Source organism: Microchirus variegatus (genome assembly GCF_963457635.1).
Source record: "Microchirus variegatus genome assembly, chromosome: 5".
In the NCBI taxonomy this organism is placed as follows: Eukaryota; Metazoa; Chordata; class Actinopteri; order Pleuronectiformes; family Soleidae; genus Microchirus; species Microchirus variegatus.
The window spans coordinates 32,893,632-32,920,558 of NC_139806.1; the positions used below are offsets into that span (position 1 = coordinate 32,893,632).

The following is a 26,927-nucleotide window of genomic DNA, read 5'->3' on the forward strand; positions in this document are numbered from 1 at the left end:
GCAGCTGTAATAATAAAACAGCGACGTAAAGTAGTTCTTTGAAGCAGAGGTGAAACATCTTATTTTATTCTCCGCACACTGACGGTGAAGTTAATCTGCACATCACAGTAACGCAGGTGTGCGAGTAGTTGCATAACGGACCTGAAATTTGGAGGTTTTGAAAAATGATGAATGATCCTTTTGAAGAAACTGAAACAACCTATGCAGTGACACAGTTTTACGTCTGATTATTTACGCGGCAGTCTAATATGACTATAACACTCGTTTTGTGAGAAAAATACAGATTGCTCTGTAAATCAACCTAAAAAGACTCTAGATTTAAATAAATGGAAACCACTTTAGAAACAGCAAAGTATTTATTAACCAGTCAATACATAAACTTCAAAAATTCAAATGAGGTCTGAAGAATGAACTCAACACGGGGACATAATGTGTATGCTGAGAGACTCCCGTTACCTGAAGGCAACCTGCAAGTGCTTAAACGCAACGGATGTTCTGTACATACTGGTGTGTATTTCTATTGCATGATTATCAAATTAAAAAAATAAAGTAAAATGTGAAGTGAAAGATACTTCCTGATATATACTCAGACCAAAAGTATACATCTGATGGCGATGCAAAAGCCACAACAAATAAAGTGAAAATAATAACATTTAAAGTGACAGTTCAAGTTTGGTTGTACGAAATACACAATCGGTGCCGACTACTAAAATGTGCGTGCACCAGCAGACGGGCTCTCGGGGCTGCTGGTGCGTTTTTCGCCTCTTTGTATCACTGTTAGAAAGCCCTTTCAGACTGGAAACTGAAGTTTGTGTCACTTTGTAAACAGCTCACTGTTATGTGCCAAAGTCCAAAGAGAAAATCTGCGTTCGTAGGCAAGGACATGGGAGTCCACTTACAACTTTACCACTTCAATTTCCAGATGGAAAAGGCTGTCAACAACAAGATTTAGTGATGAACAGGGGATACACACAGTGCAGTCGAATCTGATAATGTTACTACCTCATACAACCAAAAAAAAAAAGACGTGAACCACCCCTTTGAGGAAATGAAGCAGGGAAAACTATCATAGTCAATGAATATAAATAGGTAAGTCTTACAGAAGAGCTGGCCGCAGTCATGCAAGATGACGAGGGTGTTTTAGTACATCTTTATCGGGGAGTGGGATTTCGAAGGGGAAGTAGAATGAGGGGAAAAGTGTGTCCAAACGTTAATTCTCCCTCGGTACCAAGTGGGTGAAACAGGGTGGCAGTGGTTTGTGGGTTATCAGTTCTCGAGGAAAGCCACGTAGTCAGTGAGTCTGGCCAACTGCTGCTCGTTTGGAACCAGTGAGACTGGGGGAGGATCTGTAGAGAGAGAGAGGAGAGAAACATGGAGCAGGAGAAGTTTAGTCAGAGGGGGGATTCCTCACTGTGCCAAACACTATCAGTCTTCTTACATCGCTCCAGTTTTAACTCTTCAGTCCACGTGTCATTGAGGGGGAAGACACTCGGCACAGGACGGGTTTCAAATTCATCTGGACACGAGTGCACCGCTGTCCCCCTGACATGTTTACAGACTGTGACATACAATACTTTGCAGTGATCCCAAGAACCCTGGAAGAATTTCTGTGTGGGATGGATCCACACTCCAAAGCAACAATGGAAATGTGCTTTCAGACACAGTGGTGCTGTGGTAGAGGGGGGGGTCCCCACACATGTGGGGGGACTTGTGGTGAGTGGGTTAGTGCTTCTGTGCCGGACACGTGCGCGGCACATGCTTCGGCAGTGAAGCCTGAAGATGAGGATAGACCACAATCTCCTCCTCATTGGTCTGTATTCAATCACTAGATTTCTCACACGTGATGCATCAATCGGTGACCTTCTTATTTGAGGACATGTAGTGTGGTAGTATAATATTAATTTAAAAAAAAGAAACATTTAGCAGGGAATGTTTGGAAACATGGACACTGTTCAGGGGAGATTCAGCGATTTGGAAACATCCACAGGTTCTAGGAAAAAAAAAACTTAAGGTAACATAAACTTTCCTGTGGGATGAAAAGAGACGACAAAATCCATGTGTAAAATAAAGAGTAGGAGGAAGAGGAGCAGGGAATTGGACTGAGTTGCTCATGAAGAGAAAACCGTTTGAGAGGCACACTTTAGAAGAGCAATACTGCCACCTACCGGGCTTTTTGGGCATCACCATCCTGGTTGAGGGGTCTGCTTGCCAGCCTTGGCTCACCACACCTACGGCCAAAGACGAATGTAAGACGGGCGAAGAAAATGGTCTCAACAGCAAATGTATCAACTTTGACATGCATTAGGGCAACACAATATTGAAGGAAAAAACACTTTCAGGCTTACTTTGCAATACAGTATTGTATTGTTTAAGCAATGCTATAATGACCTTAAATAATTATTTCTTGATAATTTTATTTGAATACATCAGGGAAATAAAAGAAATGTAGATGTGGTATCAAAATAACTAATTTCCTCTTCCAAAAAAAAAATTGCTCCAGGCTCAAATGTCAAGTATTTCATGTGAAGTCCCCTTAAACCTGAACAATAGCAGGACTCTGGTGAAACTAAATGGAATGGAAACCGAATGAATTGATTGGCAACACCTGTGTTTATCTATAAAGCGTGGATCAGACTTGAAATTATTGTTGGGCTCATGTTGAGTTCTGTCACGCAAAGTTAATTTCAAGGTAAAATAAGGTGAATTCAAATGTAGCATTTTTATTGCTTTATATAAAATACATAAACTTAAAAAAAAACTCATGTCACTGTCCTAGTGTTTCTATTTACAACCGGTAGATACTATTTACGACAGGACAGTGAATGCAACACACAGCCACTGATGTCATTCATGCTGGACATTATCATTTTCCTCCTCAACAACTCAAAACAAACCATTATAGTTGGATGATGTAAATGTCCATCAGCAGTTGAAGAGTTAATTAAGAAGAACTGAAGGCCATTTTAGTAAACTCATAAGTGCTGCTGGTAACTCTATAATAGGAGTATCCAACTAAATTCACTTTATTATTATAGTAGGGAATGTTTAGTTACTCTGAAGAAGAAAGAACATTGGTTGGTGGACTAAGCACTGAACCTGAGGTGACGGAGCTTCTTCCATGGCTGACACCTCCCTCTGGAACTCCCTCCCTTAAACACATGCTTGTCTGTAGAGGACTGTCATCTTTCAAAATCCACTTTTCATGCATGATTTCTATTAATTTTAATGGTGTCCAACTGTGTATATATTTTTTATGTTGTCAAATGTCTTTGAGCGTTTGATTAAAGCACTATATAAACAATATATATATATATATACAGTATATATATACAAGTATATATATATATATTTTTTTTTTAAATTAGAAACTCAACTTTTAAGGTGGAGTTTATTGGAGTTAAATTATGTTGTTGACTTTTTTGTAGATAATAATGGAAGTGAGGAAGAAAAAAAAACATTAAAAAGCTCTTAATGTTTTTAATAACATATCCAACAAAGGAAGCTGTGTAGATTTAATCTTACCCTTTACTGCCTCCTCCACAGAATAACCGACAAAAGCTGCAAAGTCATCCGCTGCGAGGGAAGTATAGGCCTGGGCCACTAGTCCATATGCTCTCTGCCGTGTGCCCTCTGTAAAGGAACCGTCAACAGCACTGACATTACTATCACAATGCTACATACAGTAGATCACAGGTACTTAAAATAATGCTCTGCTTTTAATACATGAGCAACAGCGACATACATTGAACTGCACGGTATGTCAATAGAACATGGTATATATATAGTCTTGTTTCTTGTAAACAAAGCTGCTCGCTAGCAGCAGCAATGGAGGCTTTGTGTGTGTGGCAGGTGCTTCAAGTCTGATACATACTCTGCTTTGATCATTAGCAGTCACAGATGTGAATGTTTGCGTAAAATGTCAAGTAAATATTCACATTTGTTTGTAATTCTGTAAGTTTGCAGTGAAGTTGTTTCTTTATTTTATTTTTAACAGTAATAAACTCAAGTCACTCACACAACCACATCTACATAGTTGGTCAGGGATCTACAATAAAAGAGTTTGTTGAAACAAAAACTTTTGCACACCCTCAATGGCATTCAACTCTTCATTATCTGAATTCTGCATATCTGAATATCTGAATTTTACATAACTTTTTGAAACACTATGAAAATGGAACTAAAACGTTATACAGCGACTAGACAATGCAGGAGCAGATAATATGTATAAAAAGGTGGATTTTGGGTCATATAAACCCATAAATACTACACAGTGTCCCTTTAAGGCCCGAAGTGGAACCTGAGATAAGCAGAGGGCCAAGGATGGTGAGAACAGTCACAGTCAACCCACAGACTAGCTCTTAAGACCTACAATATCATCTTGCTGCAGATGGTGTCACTGTGCATCGTTCAACTATTCAGCACCGCTCAAAATCTACTAAGGCATTCATGCAGAGGAACAAATACAACGTTCTGGAATGGCCATCTCAGTCCTGAAGACCGGAATATTATTGAAAATGTGTGGTGTGATTTTAAAGCAGGCTGTCCATGCTCAGAAACCATCACACCTGACTGAACTGGAGATGTTTTGTAAAGAAGAATGGTCCAAAATACCTTCAGCCAGAATCCAGACTCTAATCGGAAGCTATAGAAAGTGTCCGAAGAGGCCGTTATTTCTGCAAAAGGAGGATGAACAAAATGTTTCTTTTGTGGTGCCTAAATTTATGCACATGCCTAATTTTGTTTAAATAATTCTTGCACGCTTTCTGTAACATAATATTTCATACAAACCTTATTTCACTTCTCAATTATCACCGTGTCTGTCTCCTATATGATATATTTAACTGAAATTTCTTATCCAAACAACCAATAATTTACAAAGGAATATCATGAAAATGTACAGGGGTGCCCAAACATTTGCATACCACTGTATATAATAATGTTTTTTTTTTTTTGACAAGGAACATTTGACTTAACTGTGAATTACTTGTGAGCTCAAATATATTTTTAAAAATCCATTACACCGAACAATGGATCTTGTAACAGAGCATGTGGTGGACATGGACACTATGTGCTCTGCTTACATTCCTGTACCACTTATCTAGCCCACTGTAGTTTGCAGTGATAACAGTGAGTATGACTGGCTACTCGCAACAGCTTGGATCTGCTGCTGTGTTTTATAGCCTAGCAACTGTTTATGAGTATCAACAAGTCAGCTCCCAGTCTGCTGCAGCAGTAACAATAATAAGTGGTGTGGATGAGAAGAGACAGCTGCTGGAGATTAGTCAGGACTGCTTTCCCATGCTTCTGTCCAGCAGACTTCCTGTTACCCCCCATTATTGTCCACAAAGTTAGTACAAACTAACTGACTTTTGTTGTCATTTTGACCAAAAGTTATGAATGTACAGTAATCTAACCCATAAAAAGACAGACAGTTTAAACAGACTAGAAAAATAATGTGGTTTAACAGAAACATGGAATTATTCTGAAGGAAAATGAATGTTTCTTCGCTACAGTTAACATAAAACTACTTTCAATTAAAAGTGAACCAAGACTCACTTGTAACACATGAAGATAAACAATAAAAACATGTTGATTTTTGTGTTGGAGCAACTTTGTTGCATCCGACTGGCTGCATATTGGAAAACAAATTAGGACACAGCTAATGCTTGTCACAGAGCCAAGCAGGTCATGTCAAGTGGCATGTTGAAACCCAGCCACCGTGTATTTATACCACGGCCTCTTGACCGTTACAAAATGGCTCACGTGGCAACTGCACCAGCTTTTTCTTTAGTTTGCCCTTCTGACACTTCAGAGTTGGGTTGAAGCTGCTGAGCAAGAAGTCCATGAGTGGGAGGAGGATGGGGGGTTTTTTATGGAGGAGAAACAGGACCTGATCTGTCGTCCTCACAGTCTATTCCAGGGCTGCTATCATTTCTCGCCCCCTCACCTCTTAAAAATAGCCTCCACTTTTAACCAGCAAAGGCAAAGCAGACAGGACATGGCAAGGGCTTTTATTTTTAAATGTAGTCTATTGCCAAGTTGCCAACAACAGACATGCTTGATGGAGGCGCGCAAGAGAAAAATGTTTAGAACCTTCATGTGTCTTCTTGTGTGTGCGCGCCGTCTTTATTTAAGTATATTGTGGATTAAGCAATAAAAGAAAACAGATGATTAACTTCATGCAGCTTTATTCCAACATTCAAATGAAGACAGGTGTATTAACCAGTTCAACACAAACTTGGAGAAAATGAGAAATATTACTAAAACTATTTTATAAACCACATACAACAAAAAAAAGGTGTAAACCAGTCTACATTTACATTTATTTACCCTATTTTGCCATTTCATTAGCTTTGAGGTACAAAAGTATAAAAAGAAATTAAGAAAAAAAATAATCAACACAACACGGAAATTAAATATTGCACTGAAAATTAGGGCGAGCCATTTAGCTCACACCCACTGTAGCCCTATATTCTGTTCAACATTAAATGCAGTTCCTGCTGTCAACACAATCCTTCCAGCACCACATTACAGTACAGTATTTCTAAGTCCATAAACTTGGAGTTTTCATTACTCCTCCTACTCTTCTTCTTCTTCTTCTTCCTCCTCCTCCTCTTCTGCATCTTCAAAGTCATCATCTTCACACACCCCAAAATGCATCTTTGATAGGACTGTTACCACGTGGTCTGTTGACAATGTGAAGTGGTCCATCTTCTCAAATCCTGGTTCTGGCCTCTCTTCCCCAAGTGAAGATTTAGCCGCGTCTTTGGTCTGTGCGATTAGACCCTTCGAGGCCACCAAGAACTCGGCGGCTCCATTCTGCTCCAGTGCTCTCACAGCTGAATCTGTGAGCTCTGTGCTGGATTGCAGTCGCTCTCCGTAACGTTGGGCCAGAGCCCGAAGGGCTGCAACCTTTTCGTCTTGCTCTTTGGTGATTTGCTCTAGTAGAATGGCCTTGCGGTCTTCAAGGACAGCGTACAGTAGGTCAAAGCTTTCGGCTAACCTTTGCTTAGCAGTCTGGGAATTATCCTGAACAGCGCGACAGGCATCGTCCATCTGGTTGAGCAGAGCTTGCAGGCGGCCATTGCTAGCCACCAGGGTATCAATAGCATTACTCAGTTCACCTTTCTGAACCTGGTAAACACTTGCTAAAGTTGCCACCTCACAGTCCTTATGTTGCCCAAACACTTTGCACATGGAGCAGGTGGGCACTTGGCAGGTCTTACAATAGATGTTGATTTTCTCATCCTCATGTTCTTGGCACATTGGTTCTTTGGATTCTTTCGGCTTCAGGCTGGTTTCTGTATTTCCACTGCCACTCCCTTCTTGCTGCTGCTTATAGAGGTCGATGATATTTTCAACCAACAGGTTGCGTTGCAGCCCATGTACACCATGACGGTCAAGGACGACCTCAAAACGACAAGTAGGACATCGGAACACACCACCAGAAAAGCGGTATGGGTTGCGGGAGTCATAGAGGTCACTGGCACAACTGCGGCAGAGGTTGTGCTGGCAGGGCAGAATGACCACCGGTTTGGTGAACATGTCCAGGCAGATGGGGCAGCTCAGCTGCTTCTCAAGGCTATCCATGGGGCTGGGGGCCCGAACAATTGATCCTGTCCTCTGGACGTCCATTGTAAAAAAAAAAAAGTCTCTATCTAGAGCTACACAGGTTGGTTTCCAAAAGAGAAAGCTCACCCTCTCACTCTCAAGTTACAACAACTAGAGGGGACAACTCTATGAACCTCTTCTTAGTGATACTTGTGAAAATGCTGCTATCTGTTCTGGTTAAGAGCTAGCAGGAGCGTCCTTATATACCAGCCTCACACAGCTGGTGACACCCAATCCTTCTAACCAACCAGACCTTACATTCCTGTCTGCTCACTGGCCCATGGACTTTCACAGAAATGGCCCCCTCCAACCCAGTGTAGCATGTGTCACATGTTGCAATCCTTTCCAACAGTGACAGCAGTGGTTGACTGAGCAGAGACAAACAGGGTCCATGCGAGTGAACCAAAGAAGCATCACCTCATAGATGGAGCACTGTGTAATTGGTAAACAAGTCAATGTTGACATCCTGTGCTTGAGTTGTTGTTACAACATTATGTTCTGCAATTTACCTCACGTCCAAATCTAGAAATAGGGCTAGGTAATAAATCAATAACGACGCAAGAGCATACTTATCCTTATCTTTTTGGCCTGGATAATATTAGACATTTGTCTATAATCAGTATCTGTATTTTATTTTAAGATCACCAATATTATTAGGTAATTAGAAAGCCTGCTACTTCCAGAATCTTTTAAATTTTAATTCCAAGTACTGATAAATCAAAAGTCATTTAATCAACTTTTGTGTTTGAGTTAGTAAAATTAAAATTTTTTACATAAAACATTTTATATTGTAAATACATCAGTTCCAAACATTTGTTATCAGTCTCAGTAACTGGGAACAATTAGTATCCATCTCTGAAAAAACAATATTGGTCAACCCCTATACTGAAACACTCTTTATAAAGCAGTTCAGTGGTTTCTTCACATTTCTCTCTATTATATGACATTTATCTCTAAACTTAAAGAATGATTTGGAAACGGATATTGTGCTAAATTTTGGCCATATGGTCCAGCCCTACATACAGTATACACCTGTTTTATTAAGTACAGTAATGCTGATGATTTTCAGTTGATATAGAAATGATGTATACAGTCAAATTGATTTATTGTGCCTGTATAACATAATACATGACAAACCGTTTAAGTCTTTACTTCTGTAGCTGAAATAGGAAATAGACTTTTGTATTTTGAACATGGCATTATGATGTTAAAACTAATAGCAGAGCATTGAGATGACTGTTACTGACTTAGGGCATTACTTTCACACAAAAAATTAACCCTAACCCTAACCCAGCTATCTTGTTGTATTGGAGTTGTCGTTTGCTCTATACAGTGGTGCTAAAGGATTTGGGTACAACATGAAATTGTGTTATTTCTGACAAAACTTTCCAGTACATAGATATTTTTAATCATTAATCATTCAGTTATGTATTTACTGTTTAATTGGTTTAAAACTAGACAAAGCATCACCATGTAACAACATCTAAACAGTTGTACTCGTATGCAAGGATGAAAACTTAAAAGGTATGAACTGATTATACCTTGTATGCATAGTTTAAAAAAAAAAAAAAAAAAAAAAAAAAAACTAGAATAGAACAGAGCGTAGATCAAAGAGGATGATTACATTGTAGCCTTACAATATTTGGTAAATTCAGTTGTGGTTTTAATTAAAAAATGAATTACTTGATCAGCTCTTTTGAACAGTAGCCATGTCCTGAAGTCAGGGAACAAGTGGTATTTAGTCAGTACAGTGCGAAGGGTATGAACAGTGAATATCAATGAATTATCTTAAATTCAGATTAAAAAACTATGAATCCCCTTAAATCCACCGAGGCGTCGTCATCCCTTGTTGCTCAAGTATCTTATGACCCTACATCACCACCCATGGCACATCAACTCCATGTACTGTAAACATGATGAGGAAGCTATTCTTATACTCTTGCACAAGGGAACCATCACATGGCACAACTGCCCTAACATTTGTGAGCATGAGGGCAAAATTAACTGTTTTTCTTAGATAGGCTTTGAGGACACGAGATATGTAAATATTAAACAACAATTTACATATTCACATGTGCAATAATGTTACAACAGAGTCAGTGTAAAAATGTGAGTTTATAAACAGATATATAATTCATATTACTGAGCTTTTTTCTTTCAAGTTTAATTTGCCATCATTTGTACAGCGTCATAACTACATCTGTGTTCAGCTAGTAATTCTGAGTTAAGTTATTTTTATTTAATTGTTTATTTGGATAGGGACAGTGCATATTAATGAATTTTAATGTAACAATGTAAATATGCCTAGCGCCATAGCTAGTTTTCATCTTAAAAAAAAACATAAGAACAAGTAACATGCAGGCACCACTCTCAGGTTTGCCCCAAGCTAAAAGGGTATGCAAGTCGGCCGAGCGCAAGACGAGTAAAACATAAACAGACAAAAAAATCAAAAAAATTAGATTTTTGTTTTTTTTCAAAATTGCTCAAGTTGAAGTTTGGAAGAAGCCACTAAATGCTTCAAATCACACTATTGTGGGTCTTAAAACCATAAAATTTGTATTCGAATTAGGTTTGTTTGATCTCTGTGAATCGATTCCTAGTTAGAGAGTGGTGATATCACATTCCAGAGCTTTTGTTGTTTTTTCGGCCAATTAGCTGCCCCACACGGAGAAAACACATGGCTACTTAATATGCACGAGGCAGCTGCTGCTGCAATGTGTGTGTGTGTGCGTGTGTTCACCGTTGAATGAAGATGGACAAGACGTAAACTGTGGCTGTACTTCTTAACAAAGACAGACACAAATCTCACTTCTGCTATGTGAGTGGACTCGTGGAATTTTAAGATAGCGATCTTTATGCTAACATGCTAGCATAAACGTTGGCAGACTTCATCGTCACAAAACCAACAAACGGATAGATTATTTAGCGGCCAAAAGAGAGATGATGACGTTACACCAGCACCCCAAACGTCTTGTTAACCTTCTAATTATTATGGGGTGAGTATTCATTAACGTCGTTAATCTATGTAACGTTAGTGTTCATTCGAAGTCACATACAGGGATTAAACATGTTTTGTCTTCTAATAATGCACGGTGCGTTTCAGACTGCTTTGTGGCTGCATTGTTGTTCACTAGCTTCAGGGCCGGCACAAACGTGCTGATGTGCTTGAATCATGTGTGAATGATAGAGCTTGGTGTATAAAGTATTGACTGTGATGCTAATGACTTAGCAACTAGCTGACAGTTAGCACATAATCAGCTCATTCAGTAACAGACTGATCCATCCGCACCACACCACAGAGCCACTTGTATTTCACTAGTGTCTGCGGCGGCAAGGCATACTTGTGAGAGCCTAGAGTTCTCACTAGTTTGATTTGATATTAGAAATATGTGTCTTTTATCCTTCTCTCTTAAGTAGAGTATAATTTGTTTTTCATTTTTACGAAACAAAAACAGATGATGGAAATAGGACTACTTGAGTTTAAGGACAAGAAATGATGACCACCACTCTGAATTCTTTTAAATAAGTCATTCAGTGGGGGAGGGGCAATATGATGTGTAGCCTTAAATACAAAACAAGCATACTTAAAATGTTTTTAAATTCTCAAAACTAAACAATGTGTGTTTTCAGTATGCTACAGTGAAGATTTTAGTGGCTCTCTTGAAGAGTACTTCAATAGGCTTAAGCGTTGATATGGGAGTTAGTGACCAGTGTGTAAATCAGTACTCAATGTGTGAGAAAATCATTATATGCAGATACATTCTGGCAGCACTTAGACTGAGAAACGGCCTGATTTGTTTAAAATTCTGTAGATTGAATTTGACCTCGTTTGCCACCCTTTTTACATGACTCTTGAAGGTTAAGTTATAGTCCCATGTTACCCCCCAGGTACTTAAATTCCTTTACCATTTTTAGTTCCTCTCCTCTAGAGAACACATTAGGCTGTGTCAACGTTGTGCTGTTAATTCAGTTAACATTTACTTTAGTTTACCTACAGGAACTTTGATTTGATGAGATTCACATGTAAATATCATTTGTAAATGTTATCAATCAAATAATAGGCATTTTGAATGAATGAATGAATGTAAAAGAATATGAATATGGAAAGGTTGGAATTGAGATATTTACCTTGAAGGGCCTCCATGACTGGAAGAATATTCTCTGTCCATTGATAAGCAGCAATAGTTGTGTAGATTCCTGGAAAGTCTCGCTGCCAAATGCGCTGGCCGACAGCCCAAATAGCTGCTAATTCAGGGTTTGCCTGTACACAACAATAGGAGAAGCATTTCAGAAACTACTCCGTCATTTGTGGCGTTTGCTGTTTTGAGAGGCTCATTTTGTCCCAGCGTTTTATTTTCTTACAGCAGTAGCTCAGTGTAAACTAAGCAGACAAACCTAAAAAAAAAACGTTATTTTAATTTTCTTAATTATTGGTGGGAGCAGCTAAATGTAGCAGTTAAAAATCCTTATGTACACGTCATGTACCACGGTCTCAGTTTAGATAAATGTCAGACTAAATAACTGACATTTAAAGGGTTTTGACTTTGGAATATGACTCGTGAATTATTGTCTCAAAAATGTGTCATTCAATGTCAGTTTAAAGCAGTCCTTCTCAAATAGTGGGGCGGGCCCCCCTGGTGGGGCACGGTGTGATGCCGGGGGGGGCACGTAAGGCTGGACGATTAATCACATTTTAATCACAATTTCGATTGTGGCTTCCCACGATCATAAAAGCATTACAAAAATGATTAACTCGCCGCACGGCACTGTGTGTAAAGTCCTATGGTAGAAAAACACCTTGAATGCACCCGTGTTACGTGCAGCTGCAGCAAGCGGGTGACGTGTGTGGACGTATAAATGAGCGATTAAAAACATGGCGGAAAGGCAGCCTTTTGGTTGAGAAGAAAGGCAGGAAAATATCTGGAACCTGGAAACATTTTGGCTTCAATTTGACGGACGTCAAGCAAAAGAAAATTGTTTGCAAAGTTTCTCGCGCTGTCGTGTCTGCTCCTCAAGGCAACACGACCAACTTATTCAATCACTTAAAGTTCAGCCATAAAGTGGTCTATGACCAGGCGATAAAGCTCGTCAGCCAGCGCCACCGCAACACAGTCCTCCATTAAGGGCACTCTTTACAATGCCGTCCCATATCCCACCACGTCCCGCAGACATCAAGCGATAACGGAGGCTGTGACATTTATGGAAGCGAAGGACATGTAAGCATCAGTACCGTAAGCAACCCAGGATTCAAGACACTTATCAGTGTAGAACTGCAATAAAAACAGAATCCCAACATCAACAAAAGTGGCACCCTAGTATCGTGACCAATGCACAGCACTCCGCTCTAGTAAATGACATTGTTCTAGTCTCAATGACATCTCAACGTGCCTTACATGGCAGTCGCCAACACATTCAATCAGAGCTTGTTCTATACATAGCACTTGTCATGTGCACTTGTCTTGACATGCGACGTGCATGTCAAAGCGTAATCAATGTTTAGTTGTGTAAAGTAAAAATTGTAATTGTAACTCTGGTTGCCTCTGCAGACACAGTATGTGAGGGAATTAGTGCTGGCGAGGCTTCCCATGGTTATGAACTGCCAACATTTATATACTTATACAACTCAACAAAAGCTGAGAGTCATAATCACTATTTACATACATTACGTTGAGCTATGTTTATGTGAGGGACAAACTGTTGTGGAAAGGTTAAAAAGGTGTTCAAGTTTAAATATAGTGTATACAAATTGAAAAAATACATAATTTGCAGTGTTTTAACATGCTTACCGATTTTATTGCTTGTGGAATCCTCTTCCATAGATACCTGGCGTTATTCCTGTTAGATGAGTATTTAAACACAGAATAAATCAGGTGGGGTCAACAACAGAGCTGTAATGTGTTGTACAGTTCATTTAACAAACGATGCATTTTAAAATGTTTGTATGTGAAATGTTTTGGCATTTCCAGATTGTAATGTTATGCATGTGTGGGATTTAAGTTATGTTGGATCCAGAGTGTGAACTGCATCACTTACATGTTGTAATTACAAGCGCAACAAGCATTTTTTTTTTCCACAGTAGTCTTTTTGACATGTTTTAGGTGTTACTGATAACAACGCTACCTCTGCACAGTTAACATAATATATTAGGATAGTTTGACAAAGAGCCGGCATACAATGCCATACATACCAGCCAATTTGACATAATTAGAGCAGGAAAAGCATAGTTGATTGATAACATTAGCAATTGCATGGCTCTAAGAAAGCAGGTTATTGACAGAAACCTAGATGTGTTAAAAAAGTTTTTCAAAAACGGCAATAACCAGATTATGAAATCAGTGTATTCCGTTTACAAGAGCACTTGAATAATCTGATAACTACAAACAACCGTTGAGTAAACTTACATGTCATTGTGAAGTAAATACAGTGCCAGCAACTGAGCGTAGACTTGAGGTGTTGCTATGCCCCCTGGAGCCTGTTTCGAATAAACACACGTGTGATGTTAAAGCACAAAGATAAAGTGAACATAAGATTATTTTAGTTTCCATGAACAAAAAAAACAACTACGTTTTTTGTACACATTGTTTTTACACAATTGTTTACTTGCATTAGCTGGGAAATACACTCGAAAGTGTCAGCTAGCACTAGCATCCAGTCAGTTATAATTTAGCTTCTGCTAACGTTAGAACACAAATCCCTTCTTTTACAATACTACCGCATTTGTGAAGGAACAATAATCAGTTATACGGCTCCGCAGTGCCACGCAGTTAGCACACCAACGGCGTCTAATGTCACAGTAAACAACATCACTGCAGTATATTGACGATATCAATACTAACACTCCTACCTAGCTAACAAGCTACACCATATCGTAGTAGTACACAACACCGCTATCTGCCAATTGTATTCAAATATTGAGCGACACTTTATAGCAATTATAAGCATGACACGGAATCATTGGTTTGCTGCAATGTGGTACAAATTGATTTAACACTGATGGGGAAACTAGCCTGAAACAGGCTAGGTTCACAGCTACAAAGTTAGCATGAACTGACCATGACCTGCTTTTTAGAACAAGTCTTAAAAGGCACACAGCCTAGTAGGACAACAGTGTTAGCAAACACAATGGACATCCATTACATTACCTCGAGTTCCTGAGCTTCACACTGTTCTAATAATTTATCGTAATTTTCCTCCATGATCACAGCAGTAGGCATGATGATGCCAAGCTGTTGCACTGGAATCTTCTTCTTCAGGATACTGCAGTAGATGAGCAGCGCACGAGCGTTGCTGCTGCCCTCAAGTGGTAGACGATTTAACTGCGGTTTACGTCCATATAGTTACATTACTGCCATCTGCTGGTGTTGGCTGATCCCGACAATACTGATCCTTTTTTCTCTTTTTTTTTCCTGTCAGTCCTGCTCTCTTTCCTCCATCATTAGCTTTCTTTCTACTTAAGATCTTTCTTTATTTCTTTTAAACAAACTTTATTTAAAATAAAAACAAGTCTCACCTGTGTTTTGCAGAAATATTAAGTGGAAAAATATCATCCAAGGGACTGGATGACAAAACAAACAAACAGAAAAATATATAATTAGACAGGCACATGAATTATGTTAGGAGAGTAATTTTATGCATGCAAATACAAACGTTGAGGGACATAAAATCAGCAAAACATAACATGTATAAATAAATACAATGAATATAAATGTATTATTAGATGCTCTAAGTTTGGAATTCTCCCAGGAGATTTTTATTTTTGTATAAGGCAAAACAAGAACATTTTGAAGAAATACTTTTCACGAATAACCCTCTACTTTCCAGCCGTACTGCTTTAACTCCTTTAGAACTTTTCATCTTCATATTTTTAACTTAATTTCATTTATTTTACCAGTAAAACAGAACCCATACGTGTTCCATTGCATTTCTTATCCATTCTTTTCTTATTTTGTGTGTTGTTTTTCATTATTTATCATGGTGGGAGTATGGGACGTGGGAGAGTGCTTCTTGATTTACAAGTCTAACACTAACAACAATTGGCTTGTAAGCACATTTAATTCCTTATACATTTGTTATTATCTTGCATCTTGGTGAGAAAGTGCAGAGAACCTCCCAAGTTCAAGAAGAGAGATGAATACAACAAGCTGCAGTTGCATTAATTAATTAATTAATCAATATAATAATGCTATTGTTTGACGTGACACTATTTATAACTATTGTTTGTTGATATTATTTACTGTCAGCCTGGTTATCCGTGATGCTGCTAACCGACCATGTCTCGGTTAGGTCTTGCTTGTAAACCAAGTTCTAATTTTCTAATAATAGACGTTAAATAAATAAAATAAATAAAGGCCATGCATCCATAGTCTACCTCTTTATCTTCCACATGAGGGTCACGGGACTGCTGGTGCCAATCCTCGACACAAAGAGTGAAAGGCGGGATAGACCCTGGAGAGGTCGACGGTTGAAAATAAAGTCAAAATGTTGAATTTGACGTTACAGTTTGAGAATAAAGTTGAACTTAATAAGTACTGCAGTTAAGTTTAAAAGTATTTTGTTTGGGAATAGCCTCCTCCTCCTTTAGTTTATAGTGATTGATTTGTGTTTACATTTTTTAAACCTTTAATTCTGGCTAAACCAACTACATCTGGGTATTTTATTTTATGTTATTTCCCCTTTCCCCAACGAGCTGGGGTCGTAACAATAATCTATGAATGTTTGCCAGATTTTCACAATTGTGGCCGAGGAGCCATGAATTTGTGAGTCTCAATTGTTCAAGTTTGATATAAGGAGGATTAGGAGATTTCCATTGGAGAAGGATCAATCTTCAAGCCAGCATGTGTTAAACCCTCTTTTATAACCTTAACCGGGGCCTCTTGTGTCTAAACCTGACCAGATTCAGAATCTAGTACCAAAAACACCAATAAAAACCTGCTCATATATAGTATAAATTGCATCTGTGGTTTGCAGAAATGCACAAGTGCAATACTTGATGATCCTGGAGACTGTGGTGCACAGCAGTACCGATAAGAATGATGAAACTCACCTCACCTCTTGTCTTCCTCTGACAGGAGGTGATGCGTCTGCAGAGCGCCCTTTGACCTGCATCTCGGCAGCCTGCCACGCTTCCTCTTGCACCAGCCTTTGCCCCGTTTTCAGCTTCAGCCTGGAGATGACAGTGAGGAATGACAGACCGATAGACTGAGGGAAGATCCTCTCTCTCATTTATTTCCATCAACTATGAGAAGAATGGGGCTGCTTCTAATACATAAACTGTTTTACAATGGAAGAACTTTCTGGTTCAGCTTTGTGCAAGTTTGACAACAGCGGTTTGGTTCGACTACGAGCTGCTGTATAATGAGGCGATACAGCCTTGAGGACCGAGCGGGCGATAATTTGGGGTCAATGGGGTATAATTCTCGTAAATTAAATCGAATCAAGTAATTTTGAGGCAGAAAACCTTTAGTCAGGTACAAGTGAGGGATGTACGAGCTACCCCGGATTTCCACTGGACGTGCCGCGGTTCCGCTTGGACCGCTACCCAGCGTCGATCCCCACCGGGGGGGCGCTACAGCAGTGGCGCGGTGCCTTGGGAGCCAGCGGTATTAACGGAAGATCGCGTGATAATCTCGACCGGACGTGAGTTCGCGAGATCCCGCGATTGACTGTGTGTATAAAGGAAACAACAACAACACAGCTTCTTTCATTCTCAGACGTGGAAGAATTTGAGCCTTTTTTTCTTTAGTTTGTTTATAAAACAATACGTTTCATTCTTCAGAATGATATATTATTATATTATTTATGTTATAATTACTATAATGTGTAATGTTCACATACAGTGCCTGTAAGCAGAAGAAGAACAATTGCATTAGTTCTCCTACTTGAAGGACTGCAAAGGAGGGGTACCAGATAGAAGGAGAAGGAGCAGATTTTGGGTTCATCCTCTCAACCGACAAAGAAGACAACACGGCGATTTTCACAATCTGGTGGCTGAACTGAGGCTGGACAGCCAACGCCACCACCAGTATTTCAGGATGAGTGCTGAGCAAATGGATGAACTTCTGTCCCTCATCGGCCCTGAAGTGACAAGGCAAAGCACCAACTACAGAGCTGCCTAAGAAGAACCTATAGAACCTAAGCAGAGACTGGTACATAAAGTGACTGTTTCAAAAATTTCAAAAGTGAAAAAGATAAAAGATCTTACAATGAAAAACTTAAATAGTTTCAAGTAGTAACAAAAACAGGTTTTTTCAGACATCTCGCTGAGCCCAAGATTACAATACAAACACAGCGTTCTCAGCAGTGGATAAACTGTTTGTTTTCGAAAATTCAGGGCTTCATAAACGTGGTAACGGCGCAGATACACACCAAAAAAAAACAGCGTGACAGATGACACTGCGCTTGTTGGTCTTGACCTGGTCTTGAATTGTAGTGTTTGGTCACTATCCACCTTGGACTCTCCCCTCAAATACCGATAAACTACTGTACATTCCTTCAGAAATTCATATAAAACTGTTTTCCAAAATAGTCTTTTTTTTCTTTACAGATGTACAAAAGCAAAATCATTTCCTGTGGTTTTCAGTTAAAGTTAAACAGCAACAACTTTCTTGGAGAGAAGGCTGGCCATTTGTGCTCCCGCTGTTTTATTTCCCGCGTCCCAGCAGTGAACGGGATGGATGCTCGTCGAGTGCTCGTCAGTGGGAGCTGCAGCCCAGCAAGTGTCGACATAAATCAACGCCCGCGTGCATCTATTCATATATTGCGATATGAGTTCTCTCCGCTAGCGATGATGGCTGTGGCTATTGATGACAAGTCTAGCAGACAGCATCGATAAAATGCATTCCTCCTCTACAGTCTGGAGATAAAAAGCAATCTGAGGCCACTGATGGAAAACGTTAAATTCTCTCTGATAGTAAAGGCACAGACAGAATAACAATCACTGACAGCAGGAAAAACACCAAGAGAAGACTTGAAATTGAAAGGTTTGCATCCAAAGGCTGCATGCTACATCTTGATTATGTTATTATAAGTACACTGCTATGTTCATACTTAAAATGCACACTTGAAATGTCCAGTAAGTGTCTATATTTATTTTTCCTTGAGTATTGTTTGGAATTCCTGTACTTTTCCTTTGTGATGGTTTGAACTTCAACAATGGACCTTGGCCTTGCTTCAGCTTCTAAAAGACTAAAAAGTGAAATGGACAAACAATAATTTCTGTTGCAGAGATATAAACAAATCTCTCAATCAAAGCAATGACAGAAAATCCTACTTTGATGACGTCGTAAGGCAGCATGGAATGTTGGGAATTATACAAAAAGGCAAACATTTGCATTACCAAATATGTCCTTCATCACTCTGATGTTTCATATGAGGGTGTCAGACAAGCAGTACAATTCTAACAAACTAAATGTTTTTTTATACAGACGTTTTGTAGTGAAGCTCAGCTAACAAGATGCATTCAAAGACCCTGGTAAATGTCTGCACTCCTGTGTGCCGTTGAGCTGCATGATGCATTCAAGAAACTTAGCAGAAGACAATCTTTTCACAGAGGGGAAAAAATACTTTGATTATGTTATGACTTTGTTTCACACTGCTTGACTGTTGATTTTATTCTTTTTTTATTATGTCTATCTCTGCAGTCTGTCACACTTGCATCACCGATTTACCACGTAATATATTAATATGAATGATGCTCCCTGCTGTGGCTTTTTATTTAAGCGGGAACATGAATCTATTCTTTTTTTATCTTGCTGCGCTAAATAATTAAATGTGGTTTAAAAACTGCTTCTGGTCACGAGAGCAGGCAGTGACCTACTGCTGTGCTGCATACATCATCGACATGTATAGTCTGCAATGAAGCAGCCATTATAGATAATTTATGGTTTGATTTGACTTTTTCTGCAGACACAGAACAACTGAGATCTGTGGATATGGTATCGCTCCCTCTATTCTTTCTGTAATTACAAAAAAAGTTGTAAATAGACCCATGCATTTATCATTTTCTGTCAGCCAAGTACAGTCAAGTGTGTCATGGTCCCAGAGGCTGCTGGGTGTAGGATCAAGGTTACTCCATCTCCAGGTTCATCCTGTTTGTTAGACTTGTATTTTCGAGCAAATCACAGATACATATGAGATCACGACGGTATAGACCAAAACTGCATTATTGGTTTTGACGTCACTGAGCGGTAAGCCTGATGCTAATACTCCACTCTATTTCTGCTCGTAGTATAAGACGATTTGATATTGTTGTCGGCAGTAAAGTTGTCAAAGTAACTTTTGATAGACAACTGCACGTTATATATACACGGAAAACTGTTAGTAAAGTAAAACCCAGTTGGCACATTTTGCTGAAAGGTTTGTTTTCCTGGAAAAAAGTCAAATCTTCATTCATATTTTATGTGTAATTGTATTCCTTGTCCTTTAAAAGGAGAAGCATGGTTTAATCAAGTCTTGGAGAAAATCTTCACACCAGACACCATCCAGCTCTGCTCCTCTAGCTGTTCCACATCAGATTCTCTCACCGCTGTGCATGTTCCATTATTTATTTTAGTAAAAAGAGTAAAGTAAAGATTCCGATGCGTACCTCCCTGAAAACAAGTAGTCATCAGAGTGACGTGCACATCAGAGACACACTTCTGAACAATTAACACCTTGCAAATGGTGCAATCCGACATGAGCGAGTATTTAGGGAACGCGAGGATTTACTTGCAAACGATGATAATTGGCTCATAAGCCGATTTCGGTCAGGAGTGTGCCAGTCAACCCTGAGCCGAGCCATGCCAGCTGTGTGGGACAGAATCATCCGAATGTCATCCAGGTATATCAAATTCCCATACAATGCTGTTAAACAGGCCGACAATAAAAGCGCCATTTTCAGCGAGAGCCGGTTTCCCTCCGGTTTCGGAGCTATCGACTGCACACACATTGCCATAAAAGCGCCGTCACAGAATTTGTTTACGTTAATGGGAAACATTGTCATTCCATCAAATGTGATGCGCAATTGCAGCTAACTAACATCATGGCAAGGTGGTCTGGTTCAAAGCATGACTCATTCATTATGACTGCATGGTTGGGAACAGGCTGGAGGCTGGAACAGTGCGCGATGGGTGGCTTCTGGGTGAGTAAATAGTTTATTCTTTTAAATGTCTCGTATGTAAACCAGCGTAATGCACATTTGGGCATGTGCGCATTTAAATATCATGTTTGTGGAACCTCTGCGACTGTGATTTGTGTTGCAGTGGACTGTGACGATTGGTCAACGTTACATTAAAGTTGCCGTAATAATTGGTTTCAGTTACATTAATTATTGAGATTGCAATGTTGCAAATTCCTAGAGGGAGTGTTAAATAGTGCAAATGTCTGAGGTAAGATATAACATGTAAAGTGTTTTTGAGGATGATGCTTTACTCAGCTGTTGGATGAATCACTTTGGATAATTATGCATAATTTCAGTAACAACTGAACTAGTATCCCAAAACACTTGATTAGTGTGGAATATACAAAATATATGATATATTTAACCACATGTGAATGTTTTTGTGGTTCAGAGATAGTTGCACACACTAGCTTTATACCTCTGTTGTCAGATTATATTTTCTTTCATTACTTTTCCTTTCCAGCTGACTGAGCTCCTATCTTCCTGCAACAAACCAGGGGAGACACAGATGTTTGTGTGTGTGTGTGTTGCACTAACAAAGCCGCGTGCACAGAATCTGCTTTCGGATACCTGTCAATTATGATTACTACTAATACGATACAGCTGCTTTCTTATCCTCACAGTTGTTCTGGGAGCGATTTGAATAAGTCAGCCACTGGAACAAAGGCCTCCGCTCTGCTACGGTTAATAGCAATTGTCATCCCTGAAAAGGTTCCCGACAAAAAAAAACGGCTGCTGTTCGGCTTCCATAGCAACGTGGAGATGGAATAAATTGTTGGATATGATGACTGTGAGGAAAAGTGCTGAACAGACAAATAAGCTCAGGAAAAAAAGATTATGGGGGTGTTTGTAACCTATACAAAAACCTATCAAGAAACTAATTTTATCTGGTGAATGCACACTGTGCACACTAATATTATTTGTATTTAAAAAAAATATATAACAAACAAACAAACAAACAAACTCTTACTGCCAGCCCGTCAAACATTTTCAATTGCACCATGTTCCGGGCTTCTTTGGTTCAGCACCATGGACAGTGCCTGGACCATGGACAATTTAAGCTACTATTGAATAAATACCTTTGGTTTAACAAATAAACATCTGGCTCTATGTTACTTCCCTCTACCCCTTAAGTGTGGTCGTATCACCAACGTTAACGTGTTCTGCACATGGTGCAACATCTCATTACCCAACTTCTTGTGTCCATATTATTATTGTTATTTTAACAATTGTTTCCATGTACAACGTTAACCTGCAGCCACTGTCTACTGACCCACTGTCCCATCAACAACTCCATCAGACTGCATAGAGTAGAATTTGCACTGACATTCAACCTACACATAACTGATGAGGAAGAGGAACAGACCTCTACTGCTTTAAAGGTCACATAGAGTGGTCCTGTTGCACATAAATGTTAGTTATGGAGGTCTACTTACATATATTAACTTGTTTTTATGGCCAAACACCTCCTAGTTGCTGTAAAATAGCCGATAGAAATCCTCTTTTCTGACAGTATTTTTCTGCTGTGAGATTTCAGAGTGAACTTTCACCCCCAGAAGACAGAGTCTTGTGATTGGCCAGTACTATCCAGCACATCCGTTCTCAGAAGCGCAGCGCCCCCCTCTGGAACGGCGGATGCACTGCTCCTCATTATCAAAACATTGTTTTAACAGTGTTTAAAAATAGCTTCGTCACGACTCCCCGCCTCAGTCCTTTTTATGACTTTAAACCAGAGTCAGACCCAGAGTCAGAAGACACTGTTGCTCGTGAAACACCTCCACAACGGATGTTATTCTTCTTCTGCGGTTCAATGTACGCAACCGGATGTGCCCGGACTAGTGCCCGGAGCAGGACGATCGGTTGTTCAGGAGAACCGCTGCTTACGTAACTATTACGGGATTTTCAGTGATCTCGTTGAGCCCCGAGATTACAATAAAACACAACGTTCTCAGCAATGGCTGAACTGTTTGTTTCGAACCGTCAGGCTTCATAAACAAGGTAATGACGCAGATACACACCAAAAAAAACTGCGATAATAGGAACTTCCGGTCTAGTTCCGCTTTAAGATAGCAATGTGCTGTTATTGTGCCTGACCACACCTCTGATTTTATGGTGATAATGCTATGGTGGAATGATATCTGTTGTGGTATTAAGTGTCTCCATACTTCATACTAATTTTTATGCCATGCAGAGTTGTATACATGTTCTGCTTATGCATACGTGCTCATGTTTCCATTCAGAAATGGTTCCCTAAAATGCCAAACGCACCATGTATCATGTTGACAAGCACATTGGTAGACATTTAAGTATGCTTCTCAAGTTTGGTTCAGAAATGTGATCTTACATTCCGTCTTTGAATTGGAGATTGGGTTTTATAAAACCGGTAAGTGTTTCAAACACAGCAAGATTTGGAGCTATGTACTTACATGCATGGGAGGATTGTATTGTTGTGGAGGAGTCATGCACATCTGCGTTTTCCCATTTGGTTCCCACATTGCATTTAGGCCTGCCTCTAAGTGAGATTTATAAACTTATCTATCCACAGGTGGAGAAGACAGGCAAAGTAATGCTGGTTTCTAAATGGATTGTAAATAGAGCCTTGCCAAACTCACTTTCTGGTGCATATATTCATTGTCCAGTGTTGTTCTTAGGCTCAACACATTGTCCTTGTCTCTGGTGCATACACACACACGCAGACACACACCTTCTCATAAACAATATTGATTGTGCTAAACCTTCATTAGCAGCTCTGCACCATTTACTGTCTACCACACCATGTCTAGCATTTTGTCCTTCATTGCACCTCCATTTACACAGGCTTAATCCATGCACCTTCTTGATATCTGTATGTGATTGTAATCTGTTTACAGGCTCGCTGTGCACACCCAGTGTCAGGATATAACCCCCCCACCTTTCATGTGTTATCTTCTTTGCCACTAGATGTCCGGCAGAGTGTGAGGCTAGTGGCAGTCATTCAGGCTGTGAATGAGAGAGGAGAGATCTGAGATGCAGGTGAAGAATGGGCTGTAAAAGCAGCTGATTAATGTGCCACAGCACTGCCTCATTATGCATATCCTCATAGAGAGAGCCTGCGTAGGACGCTGACATGCACGAGCATGAATTACCTTTGAAGTTCTGAGCATGTTCAGGGAATTAATCCACAGGGAGCTTGACTTGCCTCTAATTAAATGTGTGTACATGAGGGGGAAGCAAAAGCATGCCAAATGTCTCTCTTTCGCAGTTGTTGGAAACACAGAATCCTCATATAAAACAGAAGAACTTGGGTTAGCTAAAGTGGACCGAGGCTTTCCAAGAATGACCAACTTAATGCGATCCTGGGATCTGCGATGTCAGGGAGGTATTAGCCTCATGAAGGATCTCCAAAGGCCAATTGGTTCCAACAGAGATGCAGACTAAAGCCCTATTTACACAACTAAATGCCTATAGCTAACCCTAACTTAAACCCAGTCTTAACCCTGAAAAAGTCCTTTTAGGACCAGCAATGTCCCCATGTGTGCTGTTGGTGATAGGTGGGGTACACCCTGGAAAGTTTGCCAGTCCATCCCAGGGCGAGAGAGACAAAAGCCCAATTTATACTCCTGCGTAAAGTGCTCTGCGTAGGCTACGCAGAGTCCTCTGCGTCGACGCAGAACCTGTCGAAGAGCCTCTGCGTCGTCTCCGGGTGCACGGAATATTTTTTAAGTGTCCGTCACTCCGTCAAGGGACAACGGAGACGGCAAGAGCTGCGATTGGTCCTCAGGACAGGCCGAGCGAAGCTGCTCTGTGCCGGCTCACAGTGAGCACCGAGCGTCCACAGAGGGCGGAGCTGAACACCGCCGACTTCATCGCTGCCGAACTATAAATACGTCATATCTTAACACACACAGCACATGTTTAGACTCTAAATGGCCAATTTCTCGCCTCAAATTATCTTAAAACTGCGTTCCGGGACACAGAAAAGTGAGAAACGGCCACTGTTTCAACAACAACAGTCTCTCTCCCTCGGACGCCATTGCTCACTGTAGCCAAAAGCACAACAACCTTGCGCAGCGAACCCTAGTGATCGGGCGGGAAATTGCAGCGCCTATCCGTCACCACGACGCAGAAGTTTAAAGGCTCGAGTGGTCTACGTGGTGACGCAGACGGATAACGCATCACGCAGTCGGAGAAGTATAATGTGGCCTTAAGTGTTATTCACAATAAACAGGCAGTGAAAGGCAATCTTTAGAAAGGTGTCAACATGCCTGGAGTAGAGAAGGCAGTGCAGCCTCCTGGAGACCACCAGCATGTGTCTGCTGATGAAGACTTGATCCACAAAGCATTGTTATTGTTTGTCAAGTTGATTGTTGTTGGGACTGGGCATGATTTATCTGTGAAGATACTGATGTACATGTAGATAGCTTTTGTAAAGGTGCATTAGTGCTCTTCATGTGTATATTTTGGGTTGTTAGGTAGTAGAGTTTGTGAGGTTTTCCTTTCTCATTTTTTTTTAATTGAGTTCTCCTTTTGTTCTAGTTTTCGCTCATGAAACACCTCCACAACGGACGTTATTCTTCTTCTGCGGTTCAATGTACGCAACCGAATGTGCCCGGACTCGTGCCCCGGAGCAGGAGGATCTGCTGTTCAGGAGAACCGCTGTTTATGTAACCGGACTGGGTTTTTTCAGAGATCTCGCTGAGCCCCGAGATTACAATAAAACAAAGCGTTCTCAGCAGTGGCTGAACTGTTTGTTTTGAACCTCCAGGGCTTCTTAAACAAGGTAATGACGCAGATACACACTAAAAAAACAGCGTTAATTGGAACTTCCGGTCTAGGTCCGCGCTTTAAGCTCAGAGATCAGCGTTTTCATCATATGATATGATCTGCGGTTATACTGTTTGTCTTGGGTCCTCGAATAAACAAGAGTTGCAAAGAACATGAATCTGTGGGATTTCTGGTGAGACCTGAACCTCTGTGTGTAATGGAAGTGAATAGGGAATGTCTGACCATGGCTTCTTACAGTGAGGTCTCCTAAATATGCAAATGAATTATATATGTTCAATTTCTGTACATGTGAAAATATGCCAACGGGAAGCCTTTGCAATGAGCGGTTTCTTTGGCATTTATAAATCACAAATGGTTTAATGATGGAGAGACCACTTTATACCTATAGAATCCATGATGCCATTTGTGAAGTGTCACATAAAAGCTGTGCCTTGGGGCATATGCAGTCAAGGCTGTGTATAAATGCAGGCCTCGTGTGATGGGATCGCTCTGCCCGTGGACAGACAGATGGCGGGGGGACATTTGTTAGCCTCCAGCTCTGTTTGTATTGCATTCATTGCATTAACAGGTTATAAATCGTTAACAGTGACAAGGGAAATACAACAAGCCAATAATTCAGCATAAGCTCCAAAGTGATCTGTGGGTTCAAAGGTAAAATTAGTATAAACAGATGTTGTATTTTATATATAAGATGCATGTTTTATGTAAATGGAGGTTTTAAATAACATATTGTCAAATTAACTTGGCTTTATTCATGTGGCTACAATGGGCTGTAACATGAATGTGAATTTTTATTTTTATTTGAATGTCATTTAAAGCGGAACTAGACCGGAAGTTCCTGTTATCGCTGTTTTTTTTGGTGTGTATCTGCGTCATTACCTTGTTTATGAAGCCCTGACGGTTCGAAACAAACAGTTCAGCCACTGCTGAGAACGTTGTGTTTTATTGTAATCTCGGGGCTCAACGAGATCACTGAAAATCCCGTAATAGTTACATAAGCAGCGGTTCTCCTGAACAACCGATCGTCCTGCTCCGGGCACTAGTCCGGGCACATCCGGTTGCGTACATTGAACCGCAGAAGAAGAATAACGTCCGTTGTGGAGGTGTTTCACGAGCAACAGTGTCTTCTGACTCTGGGTCTGACTCCGGTTTAAAGTCATAAAAGGGACTGCGGCGGGGAGTCGTGAAGAAGCTATTTTTAAACACTGTTAAAACAATGTTTTGATAATGAGGAGCAGTGCATCCACCGTTCCAGAGGGGGGTGCTGTGCTTCTGAGAACGGATGTGCTGGATAGTACTGGCCAATCACAAGACTCTGTCTTCTGGGGGTGAAAGTTCACTCTGAAATCTCGCACCAGAAAAATACCGTCAGAAAAGAGGATTTCTATCGGCTAGT

The 26,927-nt window shown here is 40.2% G+C and overlaps 2 protein-coding genes across 2 annotated transcripts; both read right to left on the reverse strand.

Moving 5' to 3' along the window:
- Positions 1-370: 370 nt before the first annotated feature.
- On the reverse strand, positions 371-14,850 carry cops8 (COP9 signalosome subunit 8). Its single transcript, XM_083890468.1, has 7 exons — positions 14,754-14,850; positions 14,013-14,083; positions 13,398-13,446; positions 11,740-11,872; positions 3,523-3,630; positions 2,166-2,228; positions 371-1,346 (listed from the first exon to the last, which is right to left on the reverse strand). The coding sequence occupies exons 1-7, from the start codon at positions 14,823-14,825 to the stop codon at positions 1,267-1,269; spliced, it is 576 nt and encodes a 191-aa protein (XP_083746594.1). The 5' UTR covers positions 14,826-14,850; the 3' UTR covers positions 371-1,266.
- trim63b (tripartite motif containing 63b) lies at positions 6,172-7,772 on the reverse strand. The gene has a single exon (XM_083889022.1). It carries the CDS (start codon positions 7,633-7,635, stop codon positions 6,580-6,582), a length of 1,056 nt encoding a protein of 351 aa, XP_083745148.1. The 5' UTR covers positions 7,636-7,772; the 3' UTR covers positions 6,172-6,579.
- Positions 14,851-26,927: the final 12,077 nt, after the last annotated feature.

Coding starts and splice junctions, on each gene's coding strand:
- trim63b (XM_083889022.1), bottom strand. CDS start 7,635: ATGGACGTCCAGAGGACAGGATCAATTGTTCGGGCCCCCAGCCCCATG.
- cops8 (XM_083890468.1), bottom strand. CDS start 14,825: ATGCCTACTGCTGTGATCATGGAGGAAAATTACGATAAATTATTAGAA. Junction 3,631..11,739: donor AGTCATGGAGGCCCTTCAAG/GTAAATATCTCA, acceptor GTTCCTTTACAG/AGGGCACACGGCAGAGAGCA. Junction 2,229..3,522: donor TGTGGAGGAGGCAGTAAAGG/GTAAGATTAAAT, acceptor CTTTGGCCGTAG/GTGTGGTGAGCCAAGGCTGG.